Below are 27,445 nucleotides of genomic sequence, written 5' to 3' on the forward strand. Positions count from 1 at the left end.
TGGCCTCCTTCTGATCTATATGATTTTATGTGACCTGTTAGTGTGGCACCGTTGGAATCTTGAGACCACTCACTGTTTTAATATATAACAGATAGTAAAAATAAAATATATACAAGATAATTTTGCATACCAAGAAGGATACCCATGGAGATAATAGCCAGTTCATGATTTAGTCTTTTCAAAAATGAAATTTCCTTACAATATTGAGAAAAGGACATCATCCTCTTGATTAATAATCTTGTCCTTAAAACTAGTGATTCAAATTTCCCATAAATATAGGTTTGCATCTCTTACAAAATTGCTGGCAATTCAATCTTCATTTCCAGGGTTAATTTCAGTCCAGCTTATATTTGAAGTACTGAAATTAAAATAAGGCTGCCACTATAGTGCGAGAATACATCAAAAAGATAGCATTCTTACAACCACCTTACAAAATACATTACAGTAAATTGTATGAAGAGTAATATAATTTGAAGCACTTTAGGAAATCCTGAGGATGTAATAAAGCACTAGATAATTGCAAGCTATTTTCTTTTTATAATAGTTCACTTAATAATTCTAAAGTAAGTGACTCAAATTATATGATTGTAATATGCAGATATAAATATCCCGCTGTAGAAAACACCCACACACTAACAAATGTGCAGCATTGCCATTATTAATTAAAACAAATAAGACCTCATTTATTTTCCATTACCTGGTAGCTCTTTTCAATCCTTCGTATGCCAACCAGAGCTCTCCATCTTCATTTAGCTGTTCCATGTCCTCTGGAGAAAGCCTTAAATGAAACATTGTGTTATATATTTTTAAAACAACCAACTTTTGCAAGATTTAACCTTTCTGCCAATCAAACTTTTATTTGAAGTATGCAACATGTTTTTGTACAGGTACACTAAACAGGGAGAACATAGCAAACTGTATGTTCCAATTATACTCTTATTTCACTTTCTCATTTGATCTCACTTTGTAATGTCATAATACTAGAGTTTCATATCATCACCTTTGAATGTGCAAGTTCAAATCAGACTCCTTCCCCACTGTCCTACCAGATGGTAGACCTGTACCACTTTTCTTATGCACAGGTTACTCAATTATAACTGCTCCCATCACAATTATTTACATAGATTTAAAAGTTCACTTTTTGAGTGATATTTTTCTTTTAAAAGTGTCTCCAAAATCCATTATGTTGAATTCACACATATTAACTTTGAAAGCACATGTGAAAATAAATGTTATCAATGGTTCAAAAATTAGAGTTATAATTGGAAGGCAACAATCACGAGGAGAAATGCTTCTCATCTAAGAAAGGTTAACTATAAAAGGGATTGTTAATCTATTCCAGTTACTACAAACCAGCTGGAGCTATGCCAGATTATGATGAGCACACACAATGGTGCTGAGGTTCCTTTGATATGCTTCCTGTGACAAATGGCCAAACAGCAGTTTTGTCATTTTCTTCTTCTTAATTAGTTCTAATTTTCTTGATTTTTTTTTAAACAAAGCTTTTTTTATTTTTGTCTTTAATTTTCTGTTTATACTTTTTAATAAATGCCACTAAAATTCAATTTTCAAATCTCATTATAAATGGGAGCCAAATATCAAGTCCTGGTCTTCATTGTAGTATGCATATTATTGAAATATTAATGTTACCGATATATAAGTAAGCAGCAAAACAACAAAATTAACCATAAAATAATCGCAGCAGTAACACTTTATCTAAGGAACTTCTCTCATATTGATATCAGCCATTGAAAATCAACACCTCAATACATGCACCACAATGTACACGCCAGAGTGTGTTACAAGACAGCAAACACCAACATATTTAGTAGTTTGGACATCATAGAGTGAAGCTTAACTGGTTTATTAATTTCATTTATATCCAAAGATGTGTTACTGATTGAAACACACGCCAGCAAGTGTTATTTTGTAGAATATCTAGATGTCACTTACAAGGGTGGTTTTATTACACTGCCATCAAGCCATTTTTTTTGTGCTTACAGTGGGTGTTATGGTGGACAGCGACAGATGGCAGACACTCTCAGCCAAAATCCCATGATTTGAACAAAAGTGCTGTTCTGCCACTAATTTGACTTGGGCTGAGTCCAGGTTTTATTTCACTGCATATTAAAGGAGAATATTATTCCATGCAAAATTGTTTAGCCCAAACACTAACTGACTTAAGTTCCCAAACCTTCACACTGCTTTAATATTGTATGTGATATAATTATTGGTAATATTGCCAAATCTAAGTGAGAAAGCTCATACCTCTTCCGTAACTCTTCTCCCTCTAAACCTCCAAGGAGCTGTTTTGTAATTTCTTCCACTTTTTCTGTTAAATTATAAATTGTTTGTACAATTTTACAATACTGGCTGTACATTGCAACCGCTTATTATATCACGTTCACATGCTACATGATGTTAAGACAGTTCAAGCATTCCTAAATCTGCTGCGGGATTAGACATAAAATAGACTGAGCTTTGCCTATGTAATTTCAACTTTGTGCATTAACCCAAAAATCATAAGAATATGAAATTCTTACCCTCCCTGCTGTTTTATTTTTCTATTTCCAAATTCTACACCATCTAATCTTAAAGGGAAACTCGAGGCTCCAAACAACTTGTATTTAGCTGCTTTTATGTCAGGTTTATTGGAGCACTGGTGCTGACAGCTGCTGTTGCTCAGTCTTGCCACACTGCTGGCAGTCCCAGCAGCTGGTCGCTCGGAAGACACATTTACTTTGCAGTTGTCACCGGTTATGTGAGGTCCATACGTCAGCATCCAGCAGCACTAATGTCCCACTAAACTCAATACAGTATAAAAATAACATTCCAAAAATGCCAAAAATATTCAATGCCTAGAATTGGTTCATTTTCATATACACAGTAAAAGCAAGTTACAAAACGGACATTTTAAACTGAATGGAACGTTTACTGCTACGGAGAGATTGATAGCATCATTTTGTTAGCAGGTAATGCCATATTGCCTTCAGTCGCTCCTGATGTCAGGGGGCATTTGTATCACATATCAAAAAATTCTGTCCCTCATATTTAGGGTCCAAGTCAGAATGATAGCCTGGACTCTTGGGTGGGCCCCACATCTACCCATGTCGGCAAGGTATGCCTGGTGAGACTAAGTGTACCTGCATTGAACCAATGCCGAGTTCCGACTAAGGACCTGGATGTGAATATTTATGATGTAGGGAGTCCTTGCTCCTGGCCCCGCTTTCCGACGTCAATGGCCTTATAGGGGTGGGCAGAGGCTTTGTTCTCACAAGGTCATACACAAAATTTTGCTATGAAAATTTATCTCTAGCATTTCCAGGTCCTGCCAAAGTTACAGCAGGAATTCGTTACAACAATCATGCATTTTCAGCTCCACAAGTTGTTATGAATATTATTTGTGAAATAATGAGCCATTTATTCAGTTTGCATTACATGTATAGCTACTGGTCCTTACCAGGCATTTCAAAGTTTCTTTAACAAATTTAACAGTTAGCTTTTTACAGCAAATATGATTTCATACCAGACACTTATCTGAATATGCAAATGATAATCATGTAGTGTATACATGTATTTTAAAAATGTTTAGACTAAAAGTCTAGGTAATGTAGTAGATTAAGACTTAAACCTATTACTCCTGCAATTTTTGTTTTCAACCTGTCAATATATATTGGATAAAACACTGCTGTCTACAATGGTTGTAAAGCCCTTAAGTAAAATTAGTTTTTGGTATTGAGTCTAAAACATAAACCATCTACGTTTTGAAATTCTCACTCAGATAAACCACCAAAGTGGTGCAGAAAACCTAAATATTAACTTGGTACATTTGGAATTATTCTTCTAATGTTGGAGTTGAGGAGCATTGTTGGAGTGATGTTGACTGAGCTTTACTCTGCATCTAACTGTTGTCGTAGGAGCTGGGAAGGCTTGATGCTGACACTGGTTGCAAAAATAGAAAAATGTTCTATCACTCAACATCAGCATACCTTTACCTCAATGAGTACAATTAGGGGATTAGCTGAATACCGAGCTAAAAAGTTGCTGCTCCAAAGCTCAGTCGGTGCAGAGTTTGCAGATTTCAGCTGAAATCACAGAGTCACCTGCCTGTATTATTAGCCAGGAACGATGTGTATTGTGCAGGGAAAAAAGCCGAGAAGGGCAAAAAGTAGAAGGGAGAAAGGAAAAGAAATGACTATTTAAGTTTTCTAAAGTTTTGCCCATAAAGGTGGCGCTAGATGGGAGCAGCCCAGTGTCCAAGAATTACTGAATATTTCCAAGTATATGTTATGAAAATGTTCAGTGCATACAATGCTCAATTACACAAGTACTTAATTAGTTTTACCTCGCATTTCTTTTCTTTGATTTTGCAGACACATTTCTAAATCTTGTCTCTTTATTTCAAGAGTTGCAATGTCACCTTTAAGTTTTGGAATTACCTATGAAAAGATGCATTACCTATTATTTCATATACAGGTTAGATTAACTCCAGTAGTCAGCCACTGTCACATACAGGTTGATAATTGGGCCAAGATTACCCATGTAAACAAATATCTAACTGTATAAATTTTTTTTAAAACTGCAAATGATGGAAATCTGAAACAAAAACAGAAAATGCTAGAAATACAGCAGGTCTGTCAATATCTCTAAAGAGAAAAAAGTTTAACATTTCAAGTATAACTGTCAGAATTCACTGTATTTGTAAAAAATAATATATTGCTTTTCCAAGATTTGTGACTATTGAGAGTGACAGGGGTTCTTAAATCTAACTTACTTAATTATACACGCTGGAAGGCATGTATACAATTGGTTTCAGTACTTCACTGTAAAACTGATGCTCTGCGTGAGCTGGTTTTCATTGACTGATTTCTCTTATTTTTCAGGCACATCAAACTAGAATTGTGTGCAACTCTTACGAGAAAAGCTGGTGTGAAAAGCTTGTGGGAGATCAATCAAAAAAGCTGTCGAACATTAACAAATACATACGCAATTTTCAAACATTTGGCATTACTCTAAATACATTCTCCAAGGCAATCATACAACAACGGATGGACAAGTTTTACAAAGCTCATCCAGTACCTGGGGAGAAGAATTTACTTGAATATGGTGAAAACTATCAAGTATAACTTAATGAAGTCACCTTTGAGTAGTTGTAGCAGATATAATTTCCAACTTGCTTAATATCAAATAAATTGTCCAATGAGAGTAAAGACTTTTGTAAAGTTCCTGAAAATCTAATGTACTATTTTTGAAATTATAGAAGTAACTAATTAGTGTTCAAGTGACAAATCTTTAGCATGGCAGGGCCCAGTGTACTGACAATTATTTTTGAATGGATCCACTGTTCATAAAAATCACAAGTAAGTCTGAGTTATTGAAGTGACACATGCTTTCTTGCATTCTAACAATTGAAGTTTGGTTTTTGTACATCAGGCAGTGAAGTACAAGGGTGCAGATGGATGCAACTGTAATGATAGCAAATGTCTCACAAACTGACCCTTGTGGTTGCTGAGAGCACAGAGCAACCTGAAGAATTCATACAGGGTGCTAGTGGGCAAATAACAATGTGTGCCTGATAATCTGGTCACTTAATTAGACGTGCAAATCTAAACGATACAAATAGCTTCAATCAAAAATCCACTTTCTGATTTGACTTGGCATTTAAAAATGAGGCTGCTCATTGCAGAGGTAAATGTTTAGAGATGTTAGGGTGGGTAAAAGAAGAATTAGCAACAGACCCTTGTACAAACAGAAATGGGAGGACACATTGAAACTTCAGTTCAAATTCGATGAATCATTTTTCTTCTCTAAATTCCTCCCCTTGACACTGCCCCAGTAGCTCATGCTGGGCTTTGGTACCACAGGGATAAGTATCTTCTAATTATCATTCTTTTGCTTGGACATTGAGCAAGAATAGGATACTCAAATTTGGTGGGAAATACCTCCCTTGGTACAAGGCCTGCATGATGATGAAAGCAGAATGTGCTTGCTATTTATCAGGATCTGGAACTGATCTATAAGTTGGCTTCCAACATATATAATAAAAAATGGCTGGAGAATCTAAGGAGGAGCAAAACACAGATTAACAACTACACAAAAAGTAGGTTACCTGGCCTACAAAGCCAAAAATAAAATTTGTCAGACCTTATGAGGACACTTGTTTAGTATATAATTAGAGTTATGCTCTTTCAGGAAGTTAGAAATCAAAAAAGTTTATTACACTCACCAGTGTTTCAGTGGCCAGTTGTGCCATATCCTTCCGTAGACTATCATTTACCAGGTACTCCTCCTGAACTTGTTCCTGCAACTGAAGTCTTTCCTCTTGTAGATGTTTTACTTCATCAATCAGTGCTTCAATTTGCTTTTCATAGTCCTCCTTCTGAACCTGACAATGATTCTCCAATTTTCTGAAAAGGACAGAACGGAAAAATTACTGATTATCAAAACTGCATTACCCCACAGTTGTTCCTAAATTCCTCCCTCATGCATTTCAGTATTTTGCATATGTATAACTTTTACATGTAATTAACTTCTTAATGGCATTGCACCTAAAGATATTCAGCTTTTGATAATAGAGTCCATTTCAGGAAGACATAGTTTGTACATCGAATTTTTCCATTCTAATAGCTATTGCTCTCTGCTTATAATTCCCAACAACCATGCAGCCAGAATCCAGAGACAAAAAGCAGATGTCATAAATGTGAGTACACAAACTGTATGATTTTCTGAAATCATGCATTGTGAATACTTGAAGATTTGTATAATGATACTGCCAAAAATAAGTGACTTCTACAACAAAAATAATGGGGGTGATTTTAAACCCCAAGAACAGGCGGGTTGGGGGCGGGTGGGAGTTGAAAATTGTTGGTTTTTTTGGGTCGCAACTGCAAAATTTTCGGACTTTGCATTCCCAGTGGGAAGCCTGTACTTTTACGCACCGACATTAAACCCGGAAATAAAGCCGGGTTGCGGTCGCGACCCAAAAAACAACCGTTTTCAACTCCCACCCACCCCAACCCACCCATTCTTGGGGTTTAAAATCACCCCCAATGATGTTGTGAGAATAATAAAGCATTCAACAATGAAAATGAACAATTAAGAATGTTCTATTGTGCTAAAGTTTAAACATGTCCATAGTCTTTCACCACAGCCAATTTCTAAAATACATGAATGGAAAAGGCTGGTACCTTTATAACTGAACAAGAACATTTTGAAGCAGAGACATCGTGCTTTTGTGTACAGAAATAAAATTCTACTCAGGCCGTTTTTGTGATCCTACAACACATCAAATACTTCCCAAAATGAACAGTTAGGGTATCCTATACCTGCTGTCTTCAGCCATATTAAAAAAAGAGAAAAAGCAGTAAAAAAAAGTAATATTGCCAAAGTGCAATTTCTTTTTAATAGAACAAATATTTGGATTGTTCCGCGTGCTGTCAAATGCTATACTGTGAAATGAAAATAACTGACAAATCACACAAAATTTAGAAAAATAGTATTGGCAAGGCAGAAATGATTCTTCACTCACTAGACCTATAAACTAGCCACAGATTTCACATGGGATATAACACATTCTGAATTCTGAAGCTAGGAAACAGTAACTTCCATCATCACTTTTCTTTGCCGATGTTTCAGTTTAAAGTTCTGAATCCAGCAATTAAGTCTAAGTATGAATGAGGAATCTGAATCAGAACATCAGATTAGGAATGGCTTTTTCCATGTTCTTGATCTTATGTTCAGACTTGAATTCCTTCACCAACTATCCATAGAGCAGATTCAAGTTTTTTGAGTCACTACAGTTGTATTCAGAAACGCTCAATCAACTCTACAAACTATCGTATCCAAAAGAATCAGAGAAAGTAACAAATTCAGTTTTAACCAATTCAGGTTGAAAAGAAGTTATCTACTCTTTACTACCTGGAATCACCATCTTTGTTCCTCCCCACGTATGAAAATATTGCGGATGGATCTGTTCATGCTTACGTTTTAGTTACCACCCTAAACCTCTTTGCCCCTCCACCTTCATCTTCTCCTTTGAGACCCATCTTAAAACCCACCTCTTTGACTAGTCACCCACTCTAATATCTCCTTTGGTTCTGTGTCCATTTTTAAAATTATGCCCCTGTGAAGCACCTTGGGACATTTTTCTGCATTAAAGCTGCTATATAAATGCATGTTATTGGCTGTTGTTGTTTTGTAGGTGCCTTAATCTATTAAAGGGCAGTGTTGTCTTCTAAATGACTGCATGGCTTTTCAGTGGATGTGCACATAAAGATGTGCAGTTATGTAACTAGGGTAAAGGAAGTTCCTTAATTCAAAGTTTATTAAACAACCCACAGAAGTATATTAAGTAGTTTATCGGCCAGAAGATATAACACCTGGTGTTGCTTAAACGTTCCCAGTAATGAATACTTAATATGGGATTCAAACTGATTTGCTGAAGCAGGCTGTTACTGAAACCCAGCCTGCCCCCAGAAATAATGAAAACTATAAACTATAATATTCCTTTAGAGGCTCGCAGCTTGGGCTTTCTAATAACATTTAGTTCAGCACATGTCAATTAGAGAATCAGTAGCATTGCTAAAAATAGTTGGCTGCTTCATTCACAAACTATGCAACAATTTGTTAAATTATGTATAATCTTCTAAGACATAAAAGCTGCCAATAATAAGATTACACCTTTCAATATTTAAACCAGATACCAAGATTTTATTTTTGTCCATCTTGTTTACGAATAAAAGCTGAATGAACCTGTAGCAAAGCTCCTGATGCTAATAACGTAGAAGTCCAAAGCACAAAATTGCCTATAACTTGGAAGTCAGAAACAACACAAAGATAGTTGAAATGAAAATGTCACATCAATGTAAAAGAATGTATCTTCTGGGTTAAGATGCCTTATAGGATAATGTGGAGGGAGCTTTATCAGGGGCTCAATTTTGAAATGGTGGCGGGTTGGCAGCCGGGTGGGGGGGTGGGTGTGTGTGAAGGTGCGTGTGGCAAACCCGGATTAAAACAAAGTTACTTTTCCCAACACGGTCGCGATGTAATTGATGGCGGTTAGTGTTGTTTCCAGGTTTCGCGAGCAGGCTGGCTGCCGACAGGAGCTGCAACACCCTGTGGGGAAGAGAAAGATGGAGAGAGAGAGAGACACAGACATCATCTGGCACTGGAACATAGAGTGGAGGGCGCTGAAGATCCGGGGGGAAAGAGAGGGAGATAGAGAGGGGGAGATATCGGGGAAGAGAGGGGGACCTCGTACATAGGGATGCAAGTGACATCGGTGGAAAGGTAGGTTTATTTTGTCTATTAATTTTGTGCAATGAATTTTTATTTAATTTATTTACTTTATATTTGCCTCGTCCGGCCCTTGAATCAGAAGCCGTGGGAAAGCCGTCCAGTTTAAAATCGTCAAAAATAAAGTATCTTAAGTACCTCAATGAGGTACATGTGGTTCTTTAACTATCATCCCGCCGGCTTTAATTGCTGGCGGGACTTAAGCATTCGGGAAGCGTGCCCGCACATAGGCACGTCTGTGGGAAACCCGGGTTGGGGCCGGCTCCTTCACCAGTTTGGGATTTTCCCGATTTTCGCAGCCCCCCCTGCCCCCAATGCACCCACAATTTCATTTGAAAATCGGGACCCATGTTTCTAATCCATCCAATACCTGATCAGCAAGCATATGATGCTTACACAAGGTGTAAAAGGTGAAAAAGCATTTCTCTTTTTAATAGACGTTAACTATCTCGTTGAACACAACATTTCCTACAATGTATGAGTTATCACTGGGATATTGGAGTGTGGTACAGAAAGGTTGCTTTGATTTTTTTTTTAAAAAGAGCCTATTGCACTGGCTAATTTCATGAGTGTGAAAGATCACCATCCATGAACACCAAAGGCAGGCAGGAACTGAAAGGCATTTCACACTGTTAAATAAAATCAATAGCGCATCAATGCAAATACAATATTTTTATTCTATGGAGCTAAATTCTTTAAAAAAGGAAATAAAAATGACAACTAGAATGGACATGCCAACTCTTGTACTGATAATGAGTAAATTGATGTGTACATGCAACAACTGGTATCATTATACCTTCATTACTAGAATTTGTTTAGACAGATATCAAGAATCAGATGGCCGCCCGACGTCTGCACCGGGGGAGAATCTACCCAAAGCTGTTTCACATGCTACCCATTCTACTCAAAATAACATATGCTGCTTAGTCAACCTGATCTCTCTTTTGGGTAACATTTAACTTCATAAAATTCTGATCCTAAGCATATTTTTTAATCACAATTTCAGTCAATTTTGCTAATTGTCCTAATTCACTGCCATTTCTTAACAACTTCTACATGGCAGAGTTTGATCCCAAAAGTCATCCTTACTTTTCATGGGTAAAACGAGAGCGCAACTGCCACGGCAGTGGATGCAGCTGTTGCCACATGTTTCTTTATTCTGCCACCATCAGGCACGTGTATGCTAGCTCTGTTGCTAATCTATGCTGTTATAGTAACAAGGTTCTGCAAGCATGCAAAGCAAATCACATCACACAAAAGGACTAAAAAAAGAAAATTCATAATTAAACAAACAATTTCAAGGTTCATAACAACTGTTGTTCTCTCAAAAAATGTTATTTTGAAGAAGGAAAGGTGTTTTGTAGTAGAGATTGTTGTGCTGTTTATTTAAGGATAAATTTTGTGAGGCTCAATGACAGGAGTCGAGCCAGGCAATATTTACACTATAATGTAAAAAATGAATTTAAAAAGAGCATTTTGTTAATTGGTATGCCTTGCTATTGAGGGTACTTTATGGCAAAAGAAATTCAGCTCCCATTTGATACTATAAGCAAGGTATTACACATTCACATACATCCATTGTACAAATATATATCTGTACATATGTTTAAATACTTTTCTGTAATTAAACAGTTTATATTCAGCTCGGTTTTCTCAGGAGAGTGTGTTATCAATTGATGTTGAACTGCTACAAAGTATGGCAGCGTCTGAATATTAAAAACTATGGGAAAAGTGCACTGTAATTTTATGTGATTGCATAAGCTTAAAACCAAGTCAGACATTATATAGTCCATATTCAGATTAGCTTTTCAATGACTAATCTATTTCAATGTTGGAGAAAACCCACATTTTACTGGGAAATGGAGTAAATCTCTTAAACATGGCAAGATACAAATATCACAAGTTTTTTGTACCTCCTTTGTCGTTCTTCTCTTTCTAGATCACCAAGATGCTGCTGGGTGATTTCACCCATTTTTTCTGTGAACAAACATAAATAATTAAACAAATATTCATGGTGCAGTAATTATATAGTAAGACCCTAGATTTCTGCAAAAATTGATACCTTGGTACAGTTCTAATCACTGGTTTCATAAGTCAGCATTAATAGCTTTGAAGCTCAGCAAGGAACATGTGAAAGAAATTTCTTAGTTTTTTTGTTTCAGCAGTACCTTCACAAAAAAGGTTGTGCCAACTTGGCTCAGTTGGTAGCATACTGTCCCGAGCGTGAAAGTTGTGGGTTCAAGTCCCACTCCGGGACTTGAGTTCATAATCTAGGCTAACACTACTGTGCAGCACTGCAGGACTGCTACATTGTCAGAGGTGCATTCCTTCAGAGGTGACGTTAAAAAAGGTTGGTACGCCTGTACAGATAGACAGAAAAAGATCCCATGGCAATATTAAAAAAGGGATAGCAAGGATTGGCTCCTACAATAACTATTTCAAAACAGGCTTCTATTATTTCACAATTAAAAACAGTTGGAATTAGCACCATGCCTTTTGGGTACATTAGGTCCCCACACTTTTACCTAAGCCAATCAGTGTAGATATAAAAAATTAGTGATGCACACTACACAGGAGATTTAGCAATTTTTGCAGGTGTCACCTCATTATATTGTTTGGTTAGCAGCTTAACAAGTGGATCAACATTACTGCAGGTGCATTTTGGCTGGCTTCTTTTGCAACAGGTCCAAGCCTACATTAAGTAAAGTTGCACAGACTTGCCGGTATTACAAAAAAGGGAGCAAAAGCTAACTCTTTCAACACACCCTCAATGCATTAAGAGTAATTTCATCTCATTAGTGTTGTATTTTACAGTGAGTTCACTTCTACTACAGTGAGTGAAGACTTAGTTTAGGAATTTAAAAATAGACAAATGACTAAGTATGAGAATATGGGTGGTCATCAAGGCAGGAAGGATATAATGTTTTGTGTGTGTCAGATCAACGCAATGATTCAAATATGTTGAATGGCCTTTTCTTAATCTAATTTTCTTCAATTTTTCTGTAAGTTTTAGCATTAATGAAGCCTTTACCCTCCATTAGTGCAACCCTGCAATTTCATTTGACAGAAAGAGGGAATATTTTACACCTGGAAGTAAACCTGAGATATGAGATCCAGTCACAGGGAGAGGCTTTCACAGAGGTGCAACATGACTCAAATGAGACTAGAGGTTAGAAGAAACTCTTCCCCCCATCAACTGAGTAGTGGATATGTCAAACAGACACGTAGCAGTTGATGCCAAGACAATTACCTCCTTTAAAAAAGAAAGATACAAATCTGCTTGCAAATGGGATTGGTAATTATAAGGATTGGTATATGCTAGGATAACCAAATACTCCATGGGACACATTGGGCTGGGACTGAGAGTACAGCAGATTAGAATTGATTGTTGCAGATATGGGGCTGAACAAATATTGTGGTGTTTTGCTGTATTATCTTTGGGGGATCAAGGAATATTTAGACAAAACAACCCTCAGGAGATATAAAAAGGTAGAGTACAGCCCACAATTGGGTAGATTGCACAAGGTGTGTGGACTTGATGCACGAATCAGCTTTTTTCACGCTTTCTTATAAACTTAACCTAAAAGCTGTTTAAAACCACTCAGTGTAATTGATATTAGTACGAAACTATTACTTCTACAAATAACACACCTTTCATTTCCAGGGTCTGTTCCTGAAGTTGCTTCTCCAGCTTCTGATTTTGTGCTTGCAGTGATAACGTTTGCTTTCTAAACTGTGACAATGTCTGTGTGAATGGCAAGTGGATGAATGAATAAAATAGGTTAGTGAATATTTTAGTAGAAAATATTAGCTCCAAATCTCCCCTCTTCTTCCCCTCCAAAATGGTCACATTAATAACCTAGATTCAATTTAGTGTTCTACAAATAGAAATACCTGATCAGTTTGCCCCTTGGATTTCTTCACTTCCTCCTCAATGGATTTCTTTTGAGCCACTGCTTTCTGAAACTCTTCCTCAAGTTTCTGAAATTTGCCTGCATCAGCAGCATGAGTTGTAGACAGATGTGTCAAACGTTCCAGCAACCCTTTGTTCTCTTTGCTCTGGTTTAGGAAGATAAACACAGATTCACACATATTTAGAGACCATTTTATCTTTCCTGGACTTTCTTTAGTAACTTAATAAACATCTAGTAAATTCAGTGCATCAAGCTAGACAAGGAGGAATCAAATCAAAACAATTTTTAGAAATATTGTTTTCGAATCATATTTCTAGGTTGTGCAATTAAACTTGATTGAACCATTTTTAAGACATAACTATTTTTACAATATAACCAACTTATCATAACATTCCAAAATAATTTATCTAAATTTTGTATGCTAATAACCTGACAAATTATATTCATTCTTCTCAATAGAAATACTTTATTTAACCACAGATAACCAAATTAACCATGAAGGCAGCCTGAAAGAGCTAGTCTGTGAACAGCAGTGCAACTACTCTTGCTAATCGATGAATGCCTCTGTCCTTTTAGTGTTTCCTTAAAAATCATTCTCACCAGTTTTACATTTCTACAATTCCTCTTTTATCTGAGCACATTACCATATTTTGCACTTCGTTACAGAATAAGAACAAATACGGAGAGGCAACTAAATAAAGTTTTACATGTACTATAAGACTACAGAATGTCCAAGATCAATTTCTAGTGAGTTGTTCAGAACATGTCATTTCTACAGGAATGGCAAGCCAACTTTCGGTAGTTTTAACAAAAATCTGTTTAAATTTATGTGCTGACGTTGGCTGTTAAAGTTTGCTTAATTTGGCTGAGTTTTTCTAAACATTACCAAATAGCAAAGCCAAACACTGGATTGTACTTGCATTTCCATTTTCAGTTAGTTAGAAACATTTCTGCAAGAGCTGCAGGAAATTACCAAAGTGATGTTAGGCTTAAAAAATGTACGCCTTTTTGAATTTGTTTTTGGAAGTTTAAGTTTTTAAATAAGCATTACACATTTCAATAGAAATGTTTGTTTATTTTCCAATAGGTGACTGATGGACTTGTAACCCACCTGTTCATCCAGTTTCTTGTGGAGCTGTTTGACACGGTAGGACAGCTGGATGTTCAAAACAAACCGCCGTATACTTTGATATCTGCGTCTTACCAACCAGGCCCGGACATGCTTTTGAATTATTAATGCTTTGTGATCTTGCACCATCTAGAAGAAACATTTAACAAAAGTAAGGAAAGGTATCTGCTATGAATTAAGATCTGTGACCTCCAACAGCTGTAGAAAAAAAACCTATTCAACTGGTTGCTTAGACTAAATAATTAATGATGTGGAGATGCCAGTGATGGACTGGGGTGGACAAATGTAAGGAATCTTACAACACCAGATTATAGTCCAACAGTTTTATTTGAAATGCACAAGCTTTCGGAGGCTTTCTCCTTCGTCCTCCTTTCTTACCCGACGAAGGAGAAAGCCTCCGAAAGCTTATGATTTTCAAATAAAACTGTTGGACTATAACCTGGTGTTGTAAGATTCCTTACAGAAATAATTAATAGCATTTATACTTTGTTGATCAGTTATGGATACTAATCTTGTAGGCAGACTGCAGTGACTGCATTTCAAAAAGTAATTCATTGTCCCTGAAGTACTTTGGGTTGTCCTGATGTGCTGTATAAATGCAAGTTCTTTCTTTATTTCTTAAGAGTATGTAGTTTTGATACAATTCAAGATGAAAAGATAGATACAGATGAAGAACCTTATTCAGCACATCTTAGCTCATCCACTGAAAACTGCATACAGATGACTGTTAAAGGATTCCAGGGCTTTCCACTCTTTGCTCTAGGTCTTGAACAGTGTCCTTGTATCTCAATGACTGGACACAGTATTGAAGGTATGCCCTAATCAGAGCACTATAAAGTTTAAGCATGATTTTCTCTGACTTGTACTCTAAGGTTTTGTCTATATAGCTCAGCATTCTATTTGCTTTGTTGATCGCTGCTCCGCAGTGGTTGGACATGTTTGGCATTGATACTAAAACTCTTTCAACTTCGGCCTCAGCTATTTCAACACTATTCATGGAGTACATGTGTTGCCCAAAATGTCCTCTAAGTATAGTACTTTACACTTGTCCATATTAGATTTCATCTCCCTTTGTTAGGCCCACTCTCTTCTTATTTAGTTTAACACATATTGTACTTTTAAAACTTGCTCCTCAGATTCAACTTTCTCTCCTGGTTTGGTGTCTTCAGCAAATTTGACCAGTTTGTATTGAGTTTCTGAATGTAAATTGTTAATGCAAATTAGAAACAGCAGAGGTTACCTCATTCATCATTCTCTCCATTCCAGCACAACTCCTCTAACAAATACCCACAGCTTTCTACCCTGCAGAACTTTTTTTAATCCATTCCCAGATTTTATAACCAATGCTTCAAACATAAATAGCAGCCTTTGCTGTGAAATGTTGTGCATTGCTTTTGGAAATCAAGGTACATCCAATTGTAGGATTTCCACAGTCTACTTGGAATATTACTTCCTCAAAAAAGTCTGAATCCAAGCTGGCTGTTGTTTAATAGGTTATTATCATATGGGCAATCATCAAGTTTACTCCTGATAACTGATTTCATTAGTTTACTTGTTAATGATGCAAGATTGGTGATCTGTAGTTGCCTGGGTCTGTCCTGTCACCCTTCTTGAAAATAGGCACCACTTTATCCTGTTTCCAATCTACCAGGAATTCACTGGTATTCATTGACTCCCTTAGAATTTGTCTTGTCCTAGACTGTCAAGGACTTCATCTCATTTATGTCAAAGGCATTAATTCTACTTGGGTTATCGCTATTTAGGCAGGGCATGGCTTGTCTAGTGAAAACTAGAGGAAATATTAATTTACCATATTGACTGTCTAATACATATCCTCAGATTTTGTCCCATTAACATCCTTTAAGATTCTCCTCTTTTCTAACTGCTCGCTTACTGTTACATAATGAAAGAATTCCTTACCGTTGAGCTTTGTGTCTGCAGTTATGCATTTTTCCAGGTCTCTCTTTAGCCATCTGACCACTCTTTACTTTTTCCCATGTACATTGTTAGTTCTTTTGATATGGTTCTTTTGTGGTTGCAACTTGAGTGTGTTTCCCCTTTGTAGCAGTGATAATGGCTAGGCATTCTCTTATTTTGGAGTTGACATATCCATTAGGGTGCACCTTTGCTGATTTAAATCTTACCTTTTTATATTGCCTTCTTGCTAGCCAGCCACGGGTGTATGATTGAATTGTAATGGTGGCCACCAGAATGAGCTGGTAAAGACGACACACTAAAAGTCGTCGCCAGTGTTTCTGGATGATAACCGCAGCCCAGGCTTGTTTGAGAGTAGTAGCATTCAATACACGTCTTAAATTAAAAGCATACATATATTAATTACACATTAAACAAAACTTTTGTAATTATTTTGGACAGGCTATGAGATAGATATTGCATATTATCCAAAAAATTAAGTCAAATGCATAGCAATAAACAATCTACCCCTGCAGTCTTTCACAAGGAACAAAATATGAGCCATGATAATGTTTTCTTCTTACAATATCCACAAGGGGTACATGATGCATCTGCATGTGATGCAATCTTTGTTTCCACATTGAAGTGATCCCGTAATTAATGAACAACAAAGTCTGAAGTAAGAAATGGTCAACTAAAAATTAAACATGTCCCACAGAAGAATCTATTCTTTGCCTCAATTTAATTTTGTTTTTAGGTTGGGAAATTACCCAGGGATTTCACTGTGTCACTAACATGGAAATAAGATTTTTAATTCCAAAAATCTGTGCCACACAAGGGTTACACATGATACAAAATGTGTGAATTTCATGTGGGCCGTGTGAATTTTCACTGTATCCCTGATCTAACATCCAGCAGGAATCCTGGAAAAATCTCATATCTGGAAATACTGTATTCTTAACATAGTCATACATAGTTTCTGATTAAAAATAAAAACTAAATAAAGTCCAAGTGTATTAACTCCATCTCAGTCCCTAGATATATTACTGCTTTGGGATATGCTTTATTGTGTTATTCTGAAACAATCACTTTTTACTGTTTTCTCGGGTGTTTGAATGTTAGCGTGTCATAGAAGAGAGCCATAGTTGGCACGCTCTCAAATCAAATCACACGATTTGACAAGCAATTATATTATACAATGTGACTTGGCAAGCAGATATAATCAGAATTTACTTTGCTGTATCAGTGGTAGGAATCTCACTTCTGAGTGAGAAAGTTGTGGATTCAAGCCCCACTAAAGGGACTTGAACACATACCTGGGTTGACATTTCAGTACAGTACTGAGGAAGTGCTGCATTGTCAGAACCGCTGTATTTCAGGAGACATGGAACCAAGTCCCCTATTCAAACTAAAGCAGGGGCTCTCTCAATATATTGGCCAACGTTTATCCCTCAACCAACAGCACCAAAAACAGATTACAGATTATCAAGTCATTTATCTCATTTGCTGTTTGTGGGACCATGTTGCATGCAAAATGGGTGTTGCATTTGCCTATAAAACAACAATGACTATTTCAAATGTAATTCATTGGCTGTTAAGTACTTTGGAACATCCTGAGGATGTGAAAAGTGCTATATAAACGCAAGTGCTTTCTTTACTGATATATTCAAGGATATATTGAAGATTCTTTACATTTATTAAATCCTTTCTTTATATGGGATTGTTTTATAATTTCAAAGCACTGTAGTAAATGGCAGTGCTGTAAGAAGAGTAATTACCGTATGGCACGCTGCCCACGAATGTATTGCTGTATGGTAATAGCAGCTTGTTTCATCTCAAGGAATTTTTTCCGCTGAATCCAGCAACGCAGATTTTTCTGTATAGTGACTGATGCTGCCCTAAGTTTATCTGCTCTCAGTTTTTCCAAATACGCCACTTGTCCAGCTCGGAAGAAAATCTTTGTTTTACCAAATTGATATTGGTTTGGATCCTGCAGAAGAAAAAAAGGTTATAATTTATTCATTTGTTTGCAATGTAAAATAACTAAACCAGGGGCCATTGTGCCTGGATAACATAGTTTTTTTGTTGATCGATAAATGCAGGGATAAAATATATTGAGTTAACTACAGACATCTGAAGTTACACATATCCTCCATGAATTGATTGTGTAGCTTATTCCAAACCATAGCTATGTTATCTCCATCATAGTTAACTTGGTAGTTATAAAATATGCTCTTTATCAAGAGAAAGTGATTCACGATCTAGGATCACTTTTAAGAGTATAATAAATTACTATCTATGGAGCTCACAAAAAAGGTTAAGTATTGTTATATAGTTTACATTACATATTGTTGTTTCACAGTAATTTTATTGTAAATATATAGTGGAGGGAGTAAGAATAGAATGTGTTATCATTACAGTGTTATCGATTGATTTCAAAGGACTAGGGCATTACAGAGTTGCTCGTTGATTTCAACGTACCAAGTATCACAATTCTGACAAATTCATTAATAAAAACTATATATGTATTGACTAAGGCAACATTAAGTTGGACAACAGTGCTGTAGCTGTACTGCCTTAACATACTGACCTGAATTAAACGTTTTAAGACTTCTTTGCAAATCTGTTTTTTATCCTTTATTGCAAGGTCTTGTTGTGACATCAGAATGCGGTAACGACTGAAAAACTCAAAATACGTCCATCTGAAAATAAGAATCAATATTTATGTAATGCTTTTTCAAACCTTCAACTGTGATGAAAGAACTACAAAAAGCTCACATTTACCTGGAAGGATAACTCTGTGCACTGATCCTAATAGTTTCCAGAACACCACAGGCTCTAAGCTGTTGAACAACTCTCTTTGAATCATATCTAAAAATAAAAGCTTACAATGTTGCACTCTGTAGAAATTTAAGTTGTTAACATGATTTTTTTCTTGGTTTTATAAGGACAAGTAAAAATGTTCAGTTGGGAAGTTATGGTGATAAAGTAAGAAAACTTACTCAAATGGGAGCTTAGAATCATTCGGCTTGATGCAACGCACATAGTGAGGTGTTGTAGCATTGAGGGTCTCCATGAGCAAATGCAGAGAATTACGGAACTGTAAGTAACATAATTCAAGTACGGTTAGAAATGCAATTTTGCTCTGCAACAATGTTGAAACATCTCAGCGTAGAAAACGACTCTCTATACGATTATACCTTATTGCCGACAGTTGTCCGATGTTGTTTGTTAAAGGGTTTAAACCCTGGTCTCGCAGGCCTCACTTTAATGTTTGCCTTCAGGTTCCCTGATGATAATTCATTTTCTTGAAAGAAATCAGCTACGAGGTGCAACTGTATAGTTAAAATAAAAAAAACAAAGACTAGATTTATTGCAATACATTTAAGCTTTCTATACCACAATTCTGTGATTCTGAGCTTTAACTTAGTTTTGTACACTGCTCTAGATGTTTTTGTCCATATTGTTTAGAAGATGTATTTCAATGTTTTTGGCAAGCCATGTTTACAAAGCTTGCTTTGGCTCCCATGTACAATGATCATCAGGAAAAGTTTGTGATAACAACTTGTTTTTTTCCCTCTCCCTTCCTGAAGACATTGACTCCCTTAATGGGTACAGTTCCACACGCACCATTCATTCTCCAGTACCTCACCTGAGTGATCATTACTCAAGCGTGAGCCTCAACAATTAAGTGCCAGAAAGCTTTCAGACTCAAGTTTGATCCTGTGCTTACTCACAGTGCGCACGCGCGCGCACACACACACACACACACACACACACACACACAACTGTACTACAATCAAAAACTGGGCAATTTTACTTTCCCTAGGGCACTGTTGGCTAAGCGTATTGTCCCTCGGCCACCCCATCTGAGATTAGCTAATTTAGCAAGGACCAGGAATTAAATCTAGGACCTTCTTATCGTGAATGGTCCAGAAATGCTGACTTTATCTGTGAGCCACTAGGGGAGCGATGGAAAGTTTGGTTTGCATGATCTATCAACACTGAGCTGCGTATGATAACCATCGAGTTTTTAGTCTTTGTGAATAGAATTGGTGTTTGCTGATTCATGTGTCTGGAGTTCTATGTCATTATATGGTTACTGTAACTATTGGCAATAAACACCAGCTCCTTCACCATAGCAGATCATATCTTGCTCAAATATTAATTTTGTTACTACTATAGCATGTGACTTACCTGCTTTACAGAATACACGTATGGAAGTTCACACTGTGACATACACAAGTTACACAAGGATATGTTTTCTTCTGTTCAGTAACCCTAGTGTAATTGGGCCTTACTGCTTTATATTCTCTCAGACTTTTTCGCTAACATTGGAGCTCCCATTTTAACTCCGGGCAGGAATTGTGTGAGCAGGGACCAAGGCAGACGGCTAACCATCTGGACCTCAGCAGCTTGCCAGAGGGCAGGAGTGGAATATCGGATGGCAGGGGGCCGCTGCCGGGGACCCGAAGGAACGGTCCCTGGCGCTCAGCTAAGTGGTTGGGAGGGGGCTCAGGGGGCCTCACTGTCGAGAGCCCAGGGCAAGGGAGGCCTAACCTTTCCTTGTCGGGGCGCGGAGGAGCATTCATGCACTCCACAAAGAAAGTAAACCAAAAAAAAGGAAAACTACTTACCTTTTGGGCGTTTTCTGGTTACGGCTCCTCTTCCCACTAGGTTGGCCTGGCAGGGAAGCCACAACAGCTCCCCATGCAGGCCTCCGGTTAACCCTGCAGTTGGGCCCTGATGTTGTCACAAGAGCCCGGTCTGCATAGTTAAAGTAGGACTGTGCTGCCTTCTGGCAGATGTCCCTCTCCCCTGTTCAGAAGAACAGGTTAAAATTGGAATGCGCAGGAAGACAGCGGGACCTCGACAGGGGAGTTTTAACTGCTCACCCGGTTTCTGCTTGAGGGCTGGCATTAAAATTGTCCCTTCATAAACAGAGGAAAACATACTTTTTGTGTTATATGTTGAGTGTCAGCTTTTATCTGTTATGTACTGTAGCTAAAGATATTTCAGTTTACATTAGTGAGTGCACATTTAGAAAGGAGTAACTAAGTATGCCATTAACCCCCTAACTATTCTATTCCAGCTGATCTATCTCGAATAATAAGAACATCAGCACAGGGCATTTTATGTGCTACTTTCTTTGCAAAGTGCCACTGTCAGCGAAGATAGCTGGTTGCTGACGGCACTTGTGCTAGATGCATCATTTGCTTCTGGCTGCAGATGGGCTGTGCTCTCAGCCTAGGTATACAGGTCAGCCATAAGTTTTGCCACTGTTGACCTGTACAAATCTTCCCCAGAAATCGGTGAAAGTCCGTGACTAGGACAATAAACTCGTAAACGCAACCATGTAGTAACTGTGCATTGACAAGACTTGTGTCTTCACAGCTTATTTTAATGTTGCATTTTTGAGCCACTGTGCAGAAGCAAGTCTTGCACATACAATTGTTCCACTGTTGCTTGGTGTGTTCTGCAATATAAAAGGGACAGATTCAGCTCCAAAGGAACTGCTATAGTTAAGATTCCACTGGAAGCAGTTCTGTAGAAAAAAAAGGGACATTAAAGGAGAATTAACCCCTTTTCAGCTGCAGGACAGTCAGATCCATGTAGTGCACAGCCATCTTGTATGGAATTATAATACAAACGGAGAAAAGGAATAGACTCCCATAGACACAGAAGGCATCAAGGGGTATGGGAGAAAGCGGGAATATGGTTTTGAGATAGAGGATCAGCCATGATCATATTGAATGGTGCAGCTGGCTCGAAGGGCCAAATGGCCTACTCCTGCTCCTATTTTCTATGTTTCTATGGGGTACAGCGCTGCAATAACTCGCTACGGCTGGTAAAAGATTGTACGGAAGAAATTATGAAAGGTGCGGATTTCAGATGAAACAAGCAGGTTAACAGAATGGAATTTAGCATCAGCATGTTAAGTGATCATATGAAAACAGCGGCGATAGTAACTTCTACACTTAGGTCTGTAAACAAATTTTTGAAATTGGTAACTTTTCTTACAAAAAGCTCTATAAGTGATCATTACATTACAGAGATGGTCACAAACCTTACTTTTCTTCAGTACGTTTATCAGTTCTTCATACAATGTATCTCTGTTCTTCTCGAGGAATCCCTCACATTCATATTGCACCTGGACAAGGTGAAAAACTAAAAGTAGTTTATTGCAAGACACCAGTACTATAAATCTCAGCTTATGTTATCAGATATGTCGTTAATAATGAATTTCAAGGACACTGCAAAAACAGACCTGCTCTAACAGTCTCTTACCTTGTCAGCAAAATGCAGGATGATGAAGGCCTTGCTCAACATTCTAGGCTTCTCAAAGAGAGGATGTTTATTTAAGTAATTATTTTGTAGTTTCTGAAGCCAGTTTTCCTCTGTTCCTTGTGGCAGCTGTATAGATAATTTTAAAAATAAACTTGAGATTTATTGCCTACTTGGAAACTACCGTCTTATTTTTCTCTGCTTGTTAATGTGATATTACAATTACTTTCTCACTCACATTAGTAACCAGAGCAATAATTACCCACTCATCTCTATTTCAAATACTGCAAATGAAGGGCAGTTGCACCTGTAGCCTAACTCTATGAGTCACCATAGTGTTATACAGCCAACTGAGGCACAGGTTAAAGTTTGGAAATACAACTTTATTTGCACATTCCTGACCACCACAACAAAATCTCTATTGTGAAACAACATCTATCAAATCCCCCTCTTCCTCCTTTATGTCATACTTATTCTGGAACTACCCTGAGGTAATTTGCTAACAAACAGGATTAATCAATGCCCTTTTGTATTTCTGGTGTATTGGCCTCCCATTGTCATTAAGTTTCCATCTTGGAAAACCATTGTCTGGTAGATGGGCAATTTACGATTAATAAGCCAGATACACCAATATCCAATTCTAGAAAGGCCAAGCTGATACACACATTACCAAGTGTTAAAATGACGTGAATGATCAGGAACATCAATCAATATCTGGCTTTTAGGCTTCGGGGAAAGTAGTTAAATGAAATGTGGGCCATTCCATATTTAAATTTTAGACATGACTGTCATCTACAACATTATTTGCTGTTTATATCCTTCAACAGTCTACCCTGGTTATCCAGATATACATTCATCTTTTGTTCTTTATTGAATTTCAAAGATTTTTGAGGGACCAGAATAATGTACCAGTTACTCAATTTAAAGTTCTATAATTTAAGTAACAATCTCATGCACAATGAAAAGTATTGTGAACTCTTAAAATTAAGGAAACACAAAACTCCCCTTTATTCTTATTTGTAACTGTATGCACTGCATGTAGGACAATTTTTTTTAAAAAAAGACTAATTTGGAATCCTATCAAAATTAACAGAATATAATTTCTTTAAAAACAGAAGATGATAAAAAGAAAGCCAAATAAATATTGTAATTGGACTACTGTGTTTGTGAGGATTTAAGTGAGCGGATCTCCCCAGTCTGAATTCCCAGGTGTATCTCTCATTGCATGCTGAAAGATCTGTTTGGACCTAATTCTCAATAAAAGTAGGCAATTATTTAAACGTTTGATTCTTACCAGGCACTCCTCATCCAAAAGCTCCAGTATGCCCATCCTAGCTTCTATCAAATCAATGCAAGGTTGATTGTCGTTGAATTCTATCAATGTCCATGGAATGTCTTCCTTCATGTATTCATCTTGTTCAAGTTTAAACACATGCTGGAGAGATTTTATTTCTAAAGTGTTTAATTTGCATTTGTTTTCATTATAGGTAAGATAACCATGCAGATGATGGTTAAGTTCAGATATAGTACCTCTTAATGCTCCAAAGTTAGTTAAATTATAATCACAATAAACAGACAATAGAATTAAAATTGCAGAATGCTACAGAAATACTCACCAAGTTAAATTGTTGTTGCAGTTTTTCATTGGCGTAATTTATACAGAACTGTTCAAAACTATTCACATCAAAGGTTTCAAACCTAAATGGATATAAAATAATGATTTTACTTGCTTTTTGAACAAATGATATATATTTTAACAGGAAAAATCTATACATGATTCTGAATAACACAATTAGTTTCACCTCCCTGATGGCATAGAATCATAGAATCATAGAAGTTACAACATGGAAACAGGCCCTTCGGCCCAACATGTCCATGTCGCCCAGTTTATACCACTAAGCTAGTCCCAATTGCCTGCACTTGGCCCATATCCCTCGATACCCATCTTACCCATGTAACTGTCCAAATGCTTTTTAAAAGACAAAATTGTACCCGCCTCTACTACTGCCTCTGGCAGCTCGTTCCAGACACTCACCACCCTTTGAGTGAAAAAATTGCCCCTCTGGATCCTTTTGTATCTCTCCCCTCTCACCTTAAATCTGTGCCCCCTCGTTATAGACTCCCCTACCTTTGGGAAAAGATTTTGACTATCGACCTTATCTATGCCCCTCATTATTTTATAGACTTCTATAAGATCACCCCTTAACCTCCTACTCTCCAGGGAATAAAGTCCCAATCTGTCTAACCTCTCCCTGTAAGTCAAACCATCAAGTCCCGGTAGCATCCTAGTAAATCTTTTCTGCACTCTTTCTAGTTTAATAATATCCTTTCTATAATAGGGTGACCAGAACTGTACACAGTACTCCAAGTGTGGCCTCACCAATGCCCTGTACAACTTCAACAAGACATCCCAACTCCTGCATTCAATGTTCTGACCAATGAAACCAAGCATGCTGAATGCCTTCTTCACCACCCTATCCACCTGTGACTCCACTTTCAAGGAGCTATGAATCTGTACTCCTAGATCTCTTTGTTCTATAACTCTCCCCAACGCCCTACCATTAACGGAGTAGGTCCTGGCCCGATTCGATCTACCAAAATGCATCACCTCACATTTATCTAAATTAAACTCCATCTGCCATTCATCGGCCCACTGGCCCAATTTATCAAGATCCCGTTGCAATCCTAGATAACCTTCTTCACTGTCCACAATGCCACCAATCTTGGTGTCATCTGCAAACTTACTAACCATGCTTCCTAAATTCTCATCCAAATCATTAATATAAATAACAAATAACAGCGGACCCAGCACCGATCCCTGAGGCACACCGCTGGACACAGGCATCCAGTTTGAAAAACAACCCTCGACAACCACCCTCTGTCTTCTGTCGTCAAGCCAATTTTGTATCCAATTGGCTACCTCACCTTGGATCCCATGAGATTTAACCTTATGTAACAACCTACCATGCGGTACCTTGTCAAATGCTTTGCTGAAGTCCATGTAGACCACGTCTACTGCACAGCCCTCATCTATCTTCTTGGTTACCCCTTCAAAAAACTCAATCAAATTCGTGAGACATGATTTTCCTCTCACAAAACCATGCTGACTGTTCCTAATTAGTCCCTGCCTCTCCAAATGCCTGTAGATTCTGTCCCTCAGAATACCCTCTAACAACTTACCCACTACAGATGTCAGGCTCACTGGTCTGTAGTTCCCAGGCTTTTCCCTGCCGCCCTTCTTAAACAAAGGCACAACATTTGCTACCCTCCAATCTTCAGGCACCTCACCTGTAGCGGTGGATGATTCAAATATCTCTGCTAGGGGACCCGCAATTTCCTCCCTAACCTCCCATAACGTCCTGGGATACATTTCATCAGGTCCCGGAGATTTATCTACCTTGATGCGCGTTAAGACTTCCAGCACCTCCCTCTCTGTAATATGTACACTCTTCAAGACATCACTATTTATTTCCCCAAGTTCCCTAACATCCATGCCTTTCTCAACCGTAAATACCGATGTGAAATATTCATTCAGGATCTCACCCATCTCTTGTGGAAAATAGTGCCAAGGTATCTTTTACGTCCACTTGAGAGGGCAAACAAATTTAACATCCTATCTGAAAGGCAGCACCTCTGACAGTGCAGTATTCCTTCAGTATTGTACTGGATTGTCAGCCTAGATTTGATGATCAAGTCCCTGGAGTGGGACTTGAACCCACAACCTTCTGATTCAGAAGTGAAAGTACTACCATTGAGCCACAACCAACACATAACCAACGCATAATGGATACATTTATTGCTTGGTGTAGTACTAAACCTTACAGATTCCAGCTTTGAGTACCAGCCTCTGATGAGTTAGCTGATTTCAGCCACAGCAGAAGTTGGGGTATTACAATTGGCCTCAGTGTCCTGGGCTTGAGAGGAGAAATAAAAATCATATGGCAGCCTAACTCCTGAATACTATCCAATCATTATAACTCTCACCTGCCCACTGTAATGAGAGATCCCAACATTAAGCAGTGCCACTGAGAAAAGCACACAAAACTCCCAAGCCAGCAAAATCAATTGATTTGCTAGTTGTACAGAAAACTGCACTCCTGTCCCAATCCAGAACTGAATTCCACCCTTTCAGCACATTGTAGGTTGAGGGATAAGTCAGTGACCCCTGCAGGAGAGGATAGTTGTGTCAACTTTGGATGAAGACAGGATTAGGCTCAGCTGTGGTGCTCTCCACTGTTGAACAGCTTACTAATAACTATCAACGGCCACACATGAAGAATGGCCACCTGAATGAGGTATCAGAGAGCTGTTAGCATTCATTGAACTGGAGTCAGCACCTTCTGGAGTCGGCAGTATTACCACCCTGTTAACCCTGATGATGTGGCTGGCTCCATATTGAAAATGGCCAAGCGTCCTGTTTCAGGCAGTAGACCCTTTTTGATATGCAAATAGGAGTCCCTATGACATAAATAGGATCCAAATTGCCATTTTAGGATGGAGCTGGTCGGGGCATGCACCGTGCTGGAAATGCAACTCCGAGCCCCACAAAAATAATGTAGGCCGCTGCCGCCCTGGGACTTACCCCCCTCACCCCACTCCACAGCAATGGCGACGCCCCCCCCCCCCACCCCCCACCTCCAGCACCCGAACTGAGCTTCTTGAAAAATGTAGCCTCTTGAAAAATGTAACAATTTATTTATCAACAAATGTAATCTACCAAATTAACTGGTGGCCGGAATGGCCCAAAATTGGTAGGCCTCAATTTGGCGAGCTGCATCGGGACGCCCGTTTGGCGCCCTGGCAGCTCGCCAGCCCAAAGTGAATGAGGCAGGGGCCTCGAAATTGAGGTTGCCTCTTTGCTTCGAGTGTGGGCGACAGGCCAGCTGTTCCATTGGTCGGTCGCCCAAAA

The 27,445-nt window shown here is 38.0% G+C and overlaps 1 protein-coding gene across 2 annotated transcripts in view; it reads right to left on the bottom strand.

Moving 5' to 3' along the window:
* The window catches only part of myo5c (myosin VC), a 75,328-nt gene that overhangs the window by 21,280 nt on the left and 26,603 nt on the right, over nt 1–27,445 (bottom strand). For both annotated transcript variants that reach the window (XM_067971454.1, XM_067971453.1), the window contains exons 11-28: nt 24,153–24,234; nt 23,831–23,971; nt 22,540–22,665; nt 22,319–22,402; nt 19,452–19,586; nt 19,254–19,351; nt 19,036–19,122; nt 18,842–18,953; nt 18,030–18,241; nt 16,482–16,647; nt 14,320–14,466; nt 13,189–13,353; nt 12,946–13,039; nt 11,208–11,271; nt 6,227–6,407; nt 4,346–4,439; nt 2,269–2,332; nt 698–778 (exon numbers count right to left, since the gene is read on the bottom strand). In XM_067971454.1, the coding sequence (XP_067827555.1) occupies nt 698–778; nt 2,269–2,332; nt 4,346–4,439; nt 6,227–6,407; nt 11,208–11,271; nt 12,946–13,039; nt 13,189–13,353; nt 14,320–14,466; nt 16,482–16,647; nt 18,030–18,241; nt 18,842–18,953; nt 19,036–19,122; nt 19,254–19,351; nt 19,452–19,586; nt 22,319–22,402; nt 22,540–22,665; nt 23,831–23,971; nt 24,153–24,234 (2,133 nt within the window). The remainder of the gene's footprint in view (nt 1–697; nt 779–2,268; nt 2,333–4,345; nt 4,440–6,226; nt 6,408–11,207; nt 11,272–12,945; nt 13,040–13,188; nt 13,354–14,319; nt 14,467–16,481; nt 16,648–18,029; nt 18,242–18,841; nt 18,954–19,035; nt 19,123–19,253; nt 19,352–19,451; nt 19,587–22,318; nt 22,403–22,539; nt 22,666–23,830; nt 23,972–24,152; nt 24,235–27,445) is intronic.

Source organism: Heptranchias perlo, chromosome 34 (assembly GCF_035084215.1).
Source record: "Heptranchias perlo isolate sHepPer1 chromosome 34, sHepPer1.hap1, whole genome shotgun sequence".
NCBI lineage: Eukaryota > Metazoa > Chordata > Chondrichthyes > Hexanchiformes > Hexanchidae > Heptranchias > Heptranchias perlo.